This window comes from Telmatherina bonti (genome assembly GCF_933228915.1).
Source record: "Telmatherina bonti genome assembly, chromosome: 11".
Classification (NCBI taxonomy): domain Eukaryota; kingdom Metazoa; phylum Chordata; class Actinopteri; order Atheriniformes; family Telmatherinidae; genus Telmatherina; species Telmatherina bonti.
In genome coordinates, this window is record NC_136629.1 from 13,250,664 (window position 1) to 13,266,046 (window position 15,383).

The 15,383-nt window shown below is 40.8% G+C and overlaps 1 protein-coding gene across 1 annotated transcript in view; it reads left to right on the forward strand.

The window, feature by feature from the left end:
- Positions 1 to 5,947: 5,947 nt before the first annotated feature.
- Positions 5,948 to 15,383, forward strand: part of ubr2 (ubiquitin protein ligase E3 component n-recognin 2) — a 36,458-nt gene continuing 27,022 nt past the window's right edge. The window contains exons 1-3 of the mRNA XM_079249069.1: positions 5,948 to 6,038; positions 12,370 to 12,644; positions 13,333 to 13,411. Coding sequence (XP_079105195.1) covers positions 5,955 to 6,038; positions 12,370 to 12,644; positions 13,333 to 13,411 — 438 coding nt within the window. The 5' untranslated portion in view covers positions 5,948 to 5,954. The remainder of the gene's footprint in view (positions 6,039 to 12,369; positions 12,645 to 13,332; positions 13,412 to 15,383) is intronic.

The window sequence follows — 15,383 nt, forward strand, 5'->3', positions numbered from 1 at the left end:
ATGCATAGGCGATCGGCTTTTCTTCACCATCAGGCATCACATGGGAGAGCACAGCGCCTACCCCATATGGTGAAGCATCACACGCCAGTCGGAGAGGCAGATCAGGATTGTAGTGGGTGAGTACCTCCTGAGATACTAGGAGTGCTTTAGCTTTCTGAAATGCTGACTCACAGGATGTTGTCCACTGCCATTTCTTCTCTTTATTAAGCAGTTCATTCAGTGGTTTTAAGACAGTGGCTAGATCAGGAATGAAACGTCCATAATAGTTCAGCATCCCTAGGAAGGAACGTAGTTGATTGACATCACACGGCGCAGGTGCTTCCACAATAGCACGTACCTTCTCCGGTGACTTGTGGAGCCCAGCTGCGTCAATAATATGGCCCAAGTATTCCACAGACTCCTGGAAAAATGAGCATTTCTCCTTCTTGAGGTGCAGGCCGTATTCCTCTAGCCTGCCCAGGACAGCATCCAGGGTTTTGAGGTGCGTCTGTTTGTTAGGACCGCTCACTAGAATGTCATCCAGATAGCAATGAGTGTGTGGCAGTCCGACAAGCACTTGGTCCATAGCCTTTTGGAATAAAGCGGGAGATGACGCTACGCCGAAAGGTAAGCGATTGAACAGGAATAGTCCTTTTTGTGTAGATATTGTCAGCAGCTTTTTAGAGCTCTCTTCAACTTCCATTTGTAGATAAGCATTTGACAAATCTAGCTTGCTGAAGTGTTGCCCTCCTGCGAGAGAAGCAAATAAATCTTCAATGCGTGGGATTGGGTATTTATCCACGCAAAGTGCAGGGTTGAGGGTGACTTTGAAATCGCCGCAAAGTCTCACTGTGTCATCCTTTTTGCTGACAGGCACCACAGGCGTAGCCCAGTCACTATGCGCCACAGGTGAGATTACCCCAAGCTCTGTCAGACGTTCCAGCTCAGCCTCCACTCGTGGTCGAAGAGCATAGGGCACGTTACGTGGTGGGCAAAACTTGGGAACACTGTTAGGTTTTAGGGTCAATCTGGCTTTAATACCTTTCATGGTGCCTAACCTTTTAGAGAAAACAGCTGAGTGTCGCTTTAACACAGTCTCTAGATTGTCAGCTTGTCCATGCTCAATGGCATATACAGTTTTTAAATCTCTCCAGTTCAGTTTAATAACTCTCAGCCACTCTCTACCAAACAATGGAGGAGCATCAACTTTCACCACGTACCAGGGCAAAACAGCACGCTGCTGATTTAACTCTACTTGGACTTTAATGACTCCTTCTGGTGCCAGTGGCTCACCAGTGTATGTCTTTAACATGATATCCGTGGGTTGCAGTGGAATCTGGCTCCAGTCTCTTTTATACTGTTCATAAGGAACCAAAGACACAGCAGCGCCTGTGTCTAATTCCATCTCTGTTTTCTTTCCATTGACTACAGGCATTACAGATATGCGTGAATATTTCCCTTTTTGAGACAACACATATAGTCCCAAATCACCATCTGTGTCTGATTTAGTGTCTTCACTTTCATATTCATTTGCCTCAACTTGATGAATCTTTTTCATTTTGTATTTGACATTGTGTTTTGTTTTGACATTACCTTTCAGTTCAGTTTTTCCCTCTTTAGGTTTCCTGTCTTGGCCGCTTTTGCCTTTATTTCTGCACATTTGTTTTGTGTGGCCTTTCCTCCCACACAGGTAACAATCTCGGTCTTTGTACCAGCACTCATCAGCAGTATGATTAGTTATACCGCAACGGCGGCATCTCTCTCCTCTTTGCGCCAGCACCGCGTTCACTTTTAGCGAGCTGCTTAACTGCTGTACATCGCGTGCTGCCGTCTCTGCCGATACAGCAATATCAGTTGCTTTCTGAAAGGTGAGGTCTTTCTCTGTCAAGAGGCGCTTCTGCACCGTTTCGCATTTTAATCCACACACAAAACGATCTCGTAGTGCGTCTTCCAAGTAAGCACCAAAGTCACAATGCTCCGAAAGTCTTTTTAGCACCGCAACATACTGTGCCACCGTTTCTCCCTCTCCTTGATTTCGCTTGTGAAACCGGAATCTTTAAGCTATAACAAGCGGCTTTGGGGCGAAATGGGCTTGCAGCGCAGCAACAATAGCATCATAGTTCATCGTCCCAGGCTTGGTGGGAGCCACCAAATTTCGGAGTAGACCGTACGTTTTAGGACCCATAACACTGAACAGCACGGGCACCTTCTTAGCAGCCTGTATGTCATTGGCGGACACGTCGTGCTCAAAACGTTCAATGTACGTTGCCCACTGTTCACCAGCCTCTTCAAATGGATCCATATGACCGATCACTCCAGCCATGATGCGCCTGCCTTCGTTTACATTTACAGCAGCATCAGCGTTGTCAGCGGCAGGGTTGCTCATAGTTGTTAGCTCATTAGCTTAACTTCCCTCTGCAACGCGGGTGTTCGTCTTTGTCCAAACTTGACTCACAGCGGCATTCCTTGCACCACCGATGACTTTGGACCACACACCTCGTCGCCAATTTATATTATGTAGGCCACTAAATGTGCCAATATGTAATCAATATTACATTGCACACAGAGCGACTCAGACACAACTTTGCTGTGGCACACTTCTTCTGTGCTACCTTTTATTTTTATATAACAGAACCTTCACTGATACCCTCTAGTGGTATAACATGGTACAACATGTCTATGCAAATATATAACAGTTTTGTCCCATGTGAGGCGATTAGGTCTTTAACAGCAGCCTAAACCAAGACGCCAAGATCCACAAACAGCATTGGATGATCCTGTAGCTGCCGTATTTCCAGACGGATTCCCCCGTTTTGTCACTGGCAAGCAGCTGCTGTAAAACAGTCAGCGCCCCTGTCCAACAACAACCTCCACCCCAAACTGGTTTACCATGGTTGACTGGTCACATCAGAGCCACCACCCCCTGTTGGCACTAACAATTTTGTTTACAGCAAAGAAACAGTAGTTTTAAAAGGATTTATCCACATTGTCAAGTGTGAAAATGAACAATGTATTTGGTAAAAAGAATACTGGTGACCTTTTGCAACAGTCTGTTAATTCTGTGGCAACATGGTAATATAACAAAGCTTGCCGTTGCAAAAGTTTTTTTTAGCTCTAGCATCTTAGCCTACACAGAGTGATAATCAATTTGCAAATGAATGATAGATGAAAATGGAATTTAGCTCTGGAGAAACGGCAGCTACCACAACAGCATCGGCCAATGCCATTTGTTGTTATTGGATCTCAGCGCCGCTGCCAAAACCTTCATCACTTTCCTGGATTGGAGAGCATGTTATTGACTAAAATGTTTTATTTACCAGTAAATTTTATTAAAGGTTCATTTATTAATTTCTTTTTATTCTTTAAAAAAATAAAAACATTTTCGTCAGTCTGATTTATTCAAAAGGGCTTTTACTTTTCTGTTTGATGTGAAACCATCTTAAAGCTGCATTTCACAAACCAGGCAGCAGGAGGCGACAGCAGCGACAAGACATCAGCAGTGGTGTAGTCAAGGGTATACGCGGGTATAGGAGTAGCTATATCCACTTCTTTTTTAGTCAGCATTGGGTATATCCACTTTTAAACACCCTGTGATGCTGCTTTTACAGGTGCAAACATCCCTCCAAATGTACCTACGTCACCCAGCAGCTCAACTAAGGTTATCTATGCTACAGCTGTATTAACTTTAGCCTGAACAGAGACATAATAAAGATATATTTATACATTCTATGGTATGAGCTTGTTTCTCACTGGTCTGTGTGCCAGTTGTTTAGTCATTTCATAACTCTTCCTCCCAGAAACCGAAGAGCAGAAATTATGTGACAATAAGCAAATATAGTAATGGATTTTTAGGGTAAACTAAACAGAGTGGCAGCTGGGATAGGCTCCAGCTTCCCCATGACCCTGAATTGGACTGAGCGGTTTAGACAATGAATGAATGAATGATAAACAGTGGTCTTACATGTAACTTTTTCTGAAACAGCATTTTTCTGGGCGGCTACTTTTTTTTTTTTTTTTAAGGACGGAAAATTGAGAGTATACCCACTTCTTAGGACCACCACACCCTTGCTTATCAGAATAAATCCTGCTTTTCATCATTTGTTCACTTTTCATTTGTTTGTTTTAAAAATTCAAACCAAACCTCACTAATACCCATTGAAATGTGTGTATTTGATGCTCAGTTTTTAAGTTTCCTTTTCCCTTAATAATGCTGTTTTAACTCAAAACTTCCCAATTTTTTTTCCCAAATGTTCTTTTAATCCAAAATGTTTTTAAATAATTTCAGCTATAATGTAGTTTTTTCCTTAAAGAATTAAAAAATAATCTTGTGTTTATTTGAAAACATTACAAACATTCTCAGTTTTACTGTTGTGTATACATAAAAACATTAAAAAAAAATCTATATATATATGTATATATATATATATATATATATATATATATATATATATATATATATATATGTATATTTATATATATATATATATATATATATATACATTTTTTTTTTATTTATTGATGTTGTACCTTAAAACTACTATAATGTCCTTTAATGTTTCCATGAAACATTATGTGTGACTTGAAAATCTGAAAACGGTCATTTAAAAGTTCCATTTTGAAAGTTGTGTTTATGTAGCTTAAAAAAATTTTCTTGAGGTGCTTTTACTTGAAAATATTTTTAATAATTAATATTTTAATGTTGTTTTTTTTTCTTTATAACTCCTAAAAGTCACATTTTTATTGTTGTGCTTGCTGAAAACATTAAAAGAACTAATCTTTTATGGTTGTTTTTTCTCTCAAAACTTCCAGGTTTTTAAAAAAAATTTTAATCTTGTGTAAAACCCTGAGAACATTTTTAAAGAATGTATGTATATAGCCTGAAAACTTTCTTATAAAATTATATATTTCATTTTGGTTGTATTTACCTGTTAATATTTAAAAATGTCCTTTTTCATGTTGTATTTTGCTTCAAAATTTAAAAAAATGCCCTGTGCACACGTTATTTCACATGAAAATATGGGAACCAAGCATATTAATGTACATTGTCAAGTAAATATGCAAGATTATACCCAATGACATGTTTCCATTTCTGGACCCATGACAGGTGGACCCAGGTCGACTTCAGACTATAAAAAAATGACATAACACAGAGACAATAAGACAACAGATTTACTTCAAAACATTGCATACCTGACATCTAGTCAGGAATTTATCTTACAATTTTAAATATTTGTAAAAACAACCATCAGTGTTATACGTGGATGGCACATTGTTGTGTTTAAGATTGATTTTAAATTATATATTGTTTTAAATATCTCTGACAATTACAGGTAGTTTGTTGTAGAAATGTGTAGCACTAAAGGAAGTGACCATTTCACAAAATAATTTTTTTGAAGCGTATGTGAAAATAATTTAAAAAATGTCACAGTGTTTTGTTTAATCTTAAACCATGTTTAGATGTATTGTCGTGTTTAGTTTATCAAAAATAATATTTAAATATTTTTCTTTTTTTAAATTATTGATTGAAGTCAAATACAAACAATCTGACAACACTTTTTTTTTTTTTTTTTTTTTAAAGAAAACCATTTTCAGGAGCAGGAGCATGTACTGAAGCAAAGAAAAAGAAAATCATTAGAGAATGCTGAACTAGTACATATCGACATACTTACATGTACAAAAATTTAAAATAATTTAAAAAAAAAACAAAAAAAACCCCAAAACAATTTGTTAGGGCTTAAATTGCAAATCTTACATTGTAAATAACTTTACAAGTTGTATAGCGTATTTACTTTTCAATAAGTTCAAGGCTTTGATATGGGAAAGGAGCTCATTTTGAAATATGTTTTTTATCAGAAATAATTAAGAGTTCCTATTTAATCACCACGCCCCCTTTTCCACAGGCCCCGCCCACATGATAATCATTTCCGGTTCCGGGATCTTTTTGTTCCAGCAGCTCGAGCGCAGAGGGAGGAAAGATGGCGGCGGCCCAGTCTGACAGAGATCCACCGTCCGCTATTTGTTCTGAATTCCTGAATTTTTCCGCCAAAGACACCGCGTCGGTAAGCATCTCTCCGATTCGCGGTCCTCCCTGGACTTGTTGTCCGGAGTCCGGCCTCGGTTGGAGCTCTCCCCGCTGTTTGGGGAGCCTAATCTGTTCGCGGCTCGGCTTGTTGTTGTTTTTTTATTTATTTATTAAAGCTAATGCTAAAGCTCACCTCGCTGCTACTGTTGAACAGGTGTGAAACACCTGGACGATAAAACCCCCCTGCTGTTAGGTTGTCAGCGCCAGGTGTGAACAAACACACCACCTGTAGCTTTAAGTAAACACCTTCAGCCGCTGAAACGGTGATTTACCGTCTTTTTGGGTCAGTAAAGCCTCAGTGGGGTCACCTGAAGTCCTGCGCGAGGATGTTCTCCCACTGGTCTCAGGTCAGGTGTCACACCTATAATAACACGTGACTAGTGATGGAATATGTATTCATGACCCAGGAGAGCTGACACATGACCCCGACAGGTGACCGTTACCATGACAACGCGGTTAAACAGGTCAGGATCTTGGAACACTTGTCAGGTTCATTCAGGTGAGTTCTTGATTAAATTAAAACCTCTTGAATTGGAGACTTGATATAAATGGTTTCATCTGGATCTGTTGACACCAACACCTTGATGGCCAGGTGAAACATCTGGACCTACACCTGGGTGTTCAGGTGTACATTTGTGCTCATATTTAATTGAACCCTTTCATTAAAGAAGGAAAAAAACAGCTGCCTGTAAAATAAGCTGAAATTTACTAAAGTAATAAGAATTTTATGAAAATGACATTTTCTAATTCTGGTTCAATGGAAATATTTTTTTAAAAAAGCAAACAAATAAGATAATTTATTACATATTACATCAGTCATAAAGTAGTATTTAGTTGAACAATCCTTTAATGTTTCCGATACAGTCAGGTGTTTTCTGTTCCTCTCAGTCAGACTTCTGCACCTGTTGACAGGTATTTTGTCCCACTGTTCAACAGAAAAGTGCTCTAATTTGTCCAGGACCAATTTATTTGTTCTTTTTTTTTTTTTTTTTTTTCCTTTCTTCAACTCAATTAAATGGAAAAAACGGTGTATTATATTACTAAATTATATTTTTGCAAATTTTTAGTTATTGTTCCTTTTTAAAGTCTCCAGTTATGAGTGACTTGTAAATTCAGCCTTTTCTTTAATGAAAGGGGATGAATACATATGAGCACAACTGTAGCTCTGCATGCATGTGTTGTAAGCAGCTGGAGGACGTGGAGCTGCTGGATATCAGGTGTCAGCTTTGGACCTGTGATGGACAGCAGGAAGATGTAGAGGTGAGACACCTGGCTGGTGACAGGAAGCTGTGATGTAATAAGTCTGGCAGAGACCGGTTTGGGGAACAGAACTGTCCCCAATAACTAGGACCTGGATGACGTAACTTGCGTGGACGGTTACCTGTGTGGACAGTTTGTCGGCTGTATCCAGGTCAGTGTGTCACTGTGTGAGCAGGTTATGGTGCCGGTCTGAGCTGATTATTGACGACCTGCTCTACTGATCGCCGGCCGGTTTCTATGGCAACCACTTGCATTTGTGTCACCGGTTCATCTAGTTTTATAATGTGGATCCACCTGCAAAACAAATGGAGCCGAACCCAAATATTTCAGTGGTCCAGATTGTAATTAACTCCGTTTAGATCCCAAAACACGTATGATGATGATGGTGTCGTGAGGAAGAAGGAGGGTTCAGGGAGATGTTGATTAGGAGGAGTAAAAACAAGCAAATGAAACTAAACCTGCAGCTTTTGTTTCCTGTTCACCTCCATGGCACCTTTATTCACCTTTATTCTCTGCTTAAAGCTGCACATTGCACTAATGCCGCTTCTTCATAATTGCTGAAATTGTTGGACATACTAGACATTCTGTTGGCGTTTTAGTCTCTGTTGAATGTCTGGACGAGACTTTGAAGACGTATTGATTTGTAGGGATTTGACGAAATGCATTTGTCCCGATTTGATTCCGATTTTTTGGATGCCGATTTGTTTTAAATTGCGATTCTCACAATTCTTCGATATTACTTATTACTTATTTTACATATTATTTATATGTATTATTATTATTTATATATATATATGATTTATTTTTCATTAATTTGTGTATAGATAGATGGATATAAATAAATTTATTACATACTAATAGGGTTGGAATGATATGCTGTCCCGATTCGATTCTGATTTATTTGGTTGCCGATTTAATTTAAATTGCGATTCTCACGATTCTTTGATATGGATCACAAGATTGATTACGATGTGATATAACGATTTTAATGGGTAGGGATGTGATGTCATATCTCAAATTCAGTCATATTTCGATTTGACTCGATATAATATTACCGATCCGTTCAACATGAACTGTTGTTATTCCTGAGCTCAGGCATGTCAGTAATAAATTGAAATGAAAAATTTGTTCATAACGAAGACAAGCTGGTAATAAATTGAAAGCAATATGAAAACTAAAAATGCAGCCGTTTTCCAAGTAAAATTGTGTTTTATAAATGGCTATTGTGGTGATTTTTTTTTTTTTTTTAACAATTTTTGTGTTTTAAATCAATGTCATTGGTTCATTGACTGCATGATGACGTATCAACTGTTGGTACACCCCGACTAATCGCCAGTGTCTAGCTTGACAATTTCACAGCTGTAGCTTCACTGCAGCCTCCTACTCGGATTGCTGTCCTTCAACTCTACCGTCACATTGACAGATGGACAATAGTTGTCTTCAGAAACATCAGACGGCTAAACAGAGATAAAATGAGCTGCATACCAGGACATTGGCTTCTGGTTCTTAGGAATCCAAGTTAGGGCTGCTTGAGTATGACAAAAATGATAATTACGATTATTTTGACTGAAATTCAGATCTCGATTATTTAACACAATTATCCAGTATTTTTTAACAACGCTGCGCGTCGTGGTGTTCTAGACTCCGTTTCACGCATTATAACCATCTAATGCACGGTTCAAAGTTGTTTAATCCGCTTTTACCGCTTATATAGGAACTATTTTATGTTGGCCTCGAGGTTTTGTGCCAAACAACCGCTGTCAGGCTACTGCACGTTTTTCTCATTCACCTGTTAAGACAGCTGCTCTGAACCAGCTGATTAATGCGTTGCTATGGTAACGCCCCGTAACAGAGGGATATTACAGTGTTTAACTCGCCTAACTATGTATAGGAAAATAATGCAGCCAGTTGTCACTGACAATGGTATAAACTATGTTTTGGTGAACTTCCACAACCTACTGCAGTTCTTCTACATTGACCTGCAGCCGGAGCCGACTGAGACTGGCCGCCTTGGAGTGCTTTAGGATGGGAGAGGCTCCCGCTTCTCCTTCGTTACAGTAACTGTAGAACAATATGTGCCTTCAAGTCAGTCGCCAAAACACCAGAAAAGTCTCTAATCCCTCCAGTAAAAACTGCTAGATTTGTCGCTAGTCACTTATAACAATAAAAGTCACCAGATTTAGCGAGACACTCGCCAAATTGGCAACAGTGTCTGAATGAAACCAAAGCGGATGTGGGAGGAGTTTACAGCACAGCGCTCCAATGGCAGAGATGCTCGATTAGCAGCTGAAGACAGCAGGAGAGGAAACTGCAAAGAGAAAAATAATCGCACCCTTTTATTTTCTTGATGTTAAAAACCCAGATCGTAATTGAGATTAAAATCCAATTAATCGCCCAGCCCTACTCCTATTTGCTCACTGGTGCCTTCGCTCCTCTTTGACTTAACAGTCAAACATGCAACAATGCTAAGGACAACTCTCTATGGACATTTAAATTAGAAAATCATCTGTTATCATATTTTAGCAGAGTAGCTGCTGTTCGATGAATAAATTTGGAACAGTGGAAATAAAGAAACAACCTTTATTTAGGAGCCAGATCTGTTTTACACTGTCGCCGGAGTGTTTAATTTATTTCATTCCAGCACATCGGTGTGAAAACATCCACATGAACAAACGCAACTGAGTACTGAACGTACTCTGTTCTTTATCGTTGAAATGAAATCTGCGGCGAGTTGTTTTGTTTGTGGCTAAACTAGCATGAAGCGATACTTTGCGTACAAGGATCATGTCTGTTAAGAGGGTTGAAGCAGCATCTGGTGTGCTGACGGCAACATTTCTGTTGCTAGTTTCTGTAATTTTATACACGATGTGTTGTTTTTCAGGACGCACTCATCATGGCTTTACTGCTTCCTTCAGATTTTGATGTGTCGTGGACGCAGGACGCGTATCTAGCTACATCACTGATAAATCGCTTTTTATTGGATTCTCCTATGGGAACCTTTATTGGATTATTTATTCCTCTTCTCCTTCTGAGATGCTGCCAGATTCAGATATTTGACGCAAGGACAAATTTTGTGTTAATTTTATTTTGTGTGTGTGATGCATGAACATAATGCCACAGATTCATCTCTTTGTATGAGCTAGTTGTGTAAGCAAATATTAATATAACTAAATATCGCAATATTTTGTGTGACAATATTGATGTTCAACAGGACTGTATTGATTTTATCAAACTATCTTTACTGATGAGGCAGATTTTAATTTCTTTGTCTTGTACACAAAGATCAGTGTTTTATTTTATTCTGCATTTAAATGTAGATCCTCTTATTCAGTAGGTTGATGTAAAACATACAACAGCGTTCAGTGTTTACTGCTAGTAAAGAAAAATATGTTGTCTTGCTTATAGTATCCTGATAGATTGCAGTATATCATATCGGTGGCCCGTATTGTGATACATATTGCTAGATTCTTGCCAATATATATGAAAATGTTCATTTTAATATCCCTCGGTGTCACCGACGTGTGTAAATGTTGTGTAACTTTGTTGTCAGTGTGTGGATGCGTTGCCTTCATTGGTTTCTTCTTTGTTGGTGGCTGCGGCGGTGGATGTCCAGCAGCTGAAATCATGAACAGTGGGCCGATTCACTTTTTAATTCATTTATCATGATTCAGCGCGCCTTTCCCTTAAATTGACTCGGTCATGTCGGTTTTATTTTTAGCGTCATGCTAAAATGCTGAGAATTGAACCATTTCATTTGGACGACATCAATATTTTTTTAACTGAACCTGCAGCGGTGCCTCCAGAAGCTCAGGTGTGGCTGTCCAGCTTCTGCTCTGCACCTGAACGCAGCGTGCAGGGGAGAGGGCGGGGCCTAATTAAAGTTTTATTTAAACTAAGCCCATAAACTTCCAGAACACCCAACAAGCTTCTGTGTGGAGAGGAAATGTTTCTGCTGATCAGCTGCTTTAGATTTTACATGATCAGACATTCCAATAAAGAGATTGGTGATGAACTTTAAGTAAGGTTACCGTATGCTAATGACCATTACACTGGTTACCTTAAAACCGCAGTACCAGCTGTATTTGTTATTGGTATGTGACTGCACCACCCACTGCCCATGTCGTTGTTTGGCGTCCATGTTATGGATCGGACATCAGCCGTCCACATTTGAAGGATGGTTCGTCCCTGTAAAGTGTCCGGGTTGCAAACGGAAAAGAGATAGCAGGAGCCTAGCAGCTAGCCTTACAGCTACAGTTAATTAGATATTCTCATTGGGTTTGAAGGCTCACGTTTATTAACATTTTGTTTTTATGGACATGAGGACAGGCAAGACCTGGACAAGACTTAGTCCATATGTAAGTGTTTTACTATTATAAAATAGTAATTCTACAAACATGTGTTCCCAATTCAGGTTCAAGGTCATTGTTTCTAATTACTGATAACACATTATTCCTGCAGATTAAAATGTTTCAAGACTGTTGGATTTATTTGTGGCACAACATAAATATAAGATAGTGGAGATAAATGTGTTGTAATGGAGCCTGAATGGGGAATAAATTATTATGGAGGAGCCTCAGAGAGAGGAAAAAATACTCAATGGTGAAAAAAGATGAATGAAAAATCTTGATAATCGTCTAATTATCAAATAGTAGCACCTGAATGTTATCCTAATCAAATCGTGATGTCCTTGTCTTATAACAGACCATCTACAACTCAGCTTCTGTTTGAATCTTTTTGTCTTACTGTTGCAGTTTCCTCCTTGACTTTGCATAGCTGGATTTTCTTTCTGAACTTTATTTAAACATGAGTAATAGAACATTTTGCATCCAGCCTCTGCCTGCTGAAGACGTCGTGATTGATGATGTTTTTGGAGAGAAACTGATGAGAATTGACTTGTCTTTTCTTTTAACATCCTGACCGGTTAGAAATTTGTTTCACAGGGAAGGTGGTTCAGCTTTACAGTTCATAAAGTTGAATGATAAGCATCGATACACCATAGCACCTGTAAATCAATTAACATGATCTTCCTCCTCCCTCATCTTCCTCAGCGGTGGATGGCGGCAGTTGATCTCCAGCAGGAGATATACCATCACCTCTCCGTGTACGTACCCAGAATCTTCTGCCTTGGGCCGAGCGGGGGTGGTGGGAGCAGGGAGGAGCAGAGGGAGGAGTTGGCCACTCAGCTGCTTCTCCTCGCTCCTCTGGAGTGGCTCCTGCTGGGGGAGGAGCCGGCTGCTGGCCTGGCCCTCCTGCAGGAGAACAACCAGCCGTCTCCACTGTGCGGTCACGTCTTCAAGGTTGGAGAGCCCACCTACTCCTGCAGGTAACTGAGACGCACCTGTCCACGTAATGCACTTACACACCTGTCCACATATCGCACAAACACACCTGTCCACGTATCGCACAAACACACCTGTCCACGTAACGCACCTACGCACCTGTCCGCCTATCGCACCTGTCCACCTATCGCACCTGTCCGCCTATCGCACCTACGCACCTGTCCACGTATCGCACAAACACACCTGTCCATGTAACGCACCTACGCACCTGTCCGCCTATCGCACCTGTCCGCCTATCGCACCTGTCCGCCTATCGCACCTACGCACCTGTCCGCCTATCGCACCTGCGCACCTGTCCGCGTATCGCACTTGCGCACCTGTCCGCGTATCGCACTTGCGCACCTGTCCGCGTATCGCACTTGCGCACCTGTCCGCGTATCGCACTTGCGCACCTGTCCGCGTATCGCACCTGCGCACCTGTCCGCGTATCGCACCTGCGCACCTGTCCGCGTATCGCACCTGCGCACCTGTCCGCCTATCGCACCTGCGCACCTGTCCGCCTATCGCACCTGCGCACCTGTCCGCCTATCGCACCTGCGCGCCTGTTCGCGTATCGCACCTACGCAACTGCCCGCGTATCGCACCTGCCCACTTATCGAAACTGCCCAGGTGACAAAACCCCGTTCCTGTGCAGGACGTTTCTCTGATGGATACTCTTTATCGTGTGTTCAGGGAGTGTGCAGCTGATGCCACCTGTGTTCTGTGCATGCAGTGTTTCCTGGGAAGTGTTCACAAAGATCATCGATACAGAGTGAGTACAAACACACACACACACACACACACAGAGTAATGTCACATTCACATCAGCCTTTTTGATCCGAATCCGTTTCCTCAGAAAGTTGCTTCTTTTGGGGAAATGTAAAAGTGCCAATCAAATTCTACTTCGGATCAAAGAAGCAGACTCGGTCCGCCTACAAACGCCGGTCTCGGTCCGTTTCAAGCGGATCAAATACAGGAAGCGGACTACAATAAAGTCACTTCCTGCCTCTTGCGTAGCATTGTGGGTAAATAGAAAGCAGCAGAAAGCTCTGGCTCCACAGTTGTTCACACTGCACCCATTGTTGCAGTCTATTTCTGCAGTATACTTACATCCCCCAATGCGATCTCAATCTCCATGGATACACCCCCCTACAACTGAGCCGGGACCTAAATCGACCAGAGTGTAGTGGACTATGTTGATGTGAATGCACCCTAAAACAACAGAACTGGTAATCAGCAGCAGAACCTGACAGAACTGAGTGTGTGGATGTTTATATTTAGACAAAGAAAATCTTACCGTAGCTGCGTTTAAGTGGACTAATATTTTATTTTTCTTGCAGAAATTGGTCAGATCAGAGATTCAAGGGGTTGTGTTTATATGGATGCTGGATAAACTAACCTGATCAGACGTGTGTAGGGCTGGGACAATGAAAATTGTGGTTTCTCAGTATTGCCGATATTTAGTTATCTTTTTTTAAACACCAGACCAGGTGAAAAAGTTGCATGATGACCAAGTTTACAGACTGTATCATGAGCCAGATTTTCCAAATTAAAAGAAATCTTGTCAATTTTAAAGCTTTATTCAGCAGCAATATATCTGAACCAGCTTCAAAAGAATGAACTGCATATAAACGTGTTGGTTTGAGTGTCTGTTGGCTTGCTGCTGCTGTGCTACGTTTGGCTATTAGCTCTGCATTTACCTCAGGATGGCGTCTTGCTAGGTGAGCAGTAATGTTAGTGTTGTTATTCTGATCCTGTGACCAGAAGCAGAAGAAAAGGGGAAAGACACCAACAGAGGAGGAATAAAACCAAAGAAATGGTGTGAAATTTGATACATTTGTGCAAAATCAAAGAAAATTTCACATAAAATGAAAATATTTGCAAAATTCACGAAAAATATATATTATTTATTTATTTATTTTTTTTAACCTGTCCTGTCCAGCATCTCAGCATACAGAACAGCAATCTCAAGCCATTGTTTGCCAGACAGATTTGCTCTGTCAAGGGAGACGTCTCATGTATATAGCTGCCTTTGATAATCTGAATATTTTTATTATTATAATTATTTAATTTAATTTATTTATTTTCCTTTTATCATTTTGCAATCATCGTCAGTCTTGATATGGCCGAGCTGGACCTGGCAGGGAAAGAGGAAAAAAAAGAGGAAATGAAAGGAGGAAAAAGAGAGACAGAAAAGAAAGGCGTGTCTAAGCTGCTAAAGTTACAGTATTTGCAAAACAATATAAAGTACTGAAAAAATACAACAAGACATAAGTAGGATTGTGACAATATTCAAAAACAGACACAAAAAAAGAAAAATAAAAGTAAAAAAAGTAAATGAATTAATAAAATAACAATTACAATACCAACCGTTATTAAACATACCAGAGAGTCATCAGCAACATTTAGGAAGCAGATGGGAAGATGAGCACTTTGTGGGCGTGCACTTGTGAGTGTTCAACCTGTGATCATGCAACCGAAGATCAGCTGAGTGCTTGTAGGGGAGCACGACCATGACCCGAGGTGTAGGGGAGGAAGCCAAGGCCCCCAGGGCCCGGCAAGCCCACCGCGCACAGAGCCCGGGCAGGCAAAGCAGAGAGAGCCTCCGTCCCCTGAGCCCAGAGCAGTGGAAGCCTCCAAGCAGGCGCCACCCGGCGCCACGAGGCAGGAGCACCGGGTAGCACAGGGCAACGGCAAGCCGGCCCAGCAGGCGCCGGGTGCTGAAGCGCGGGCCGCACAGAGAG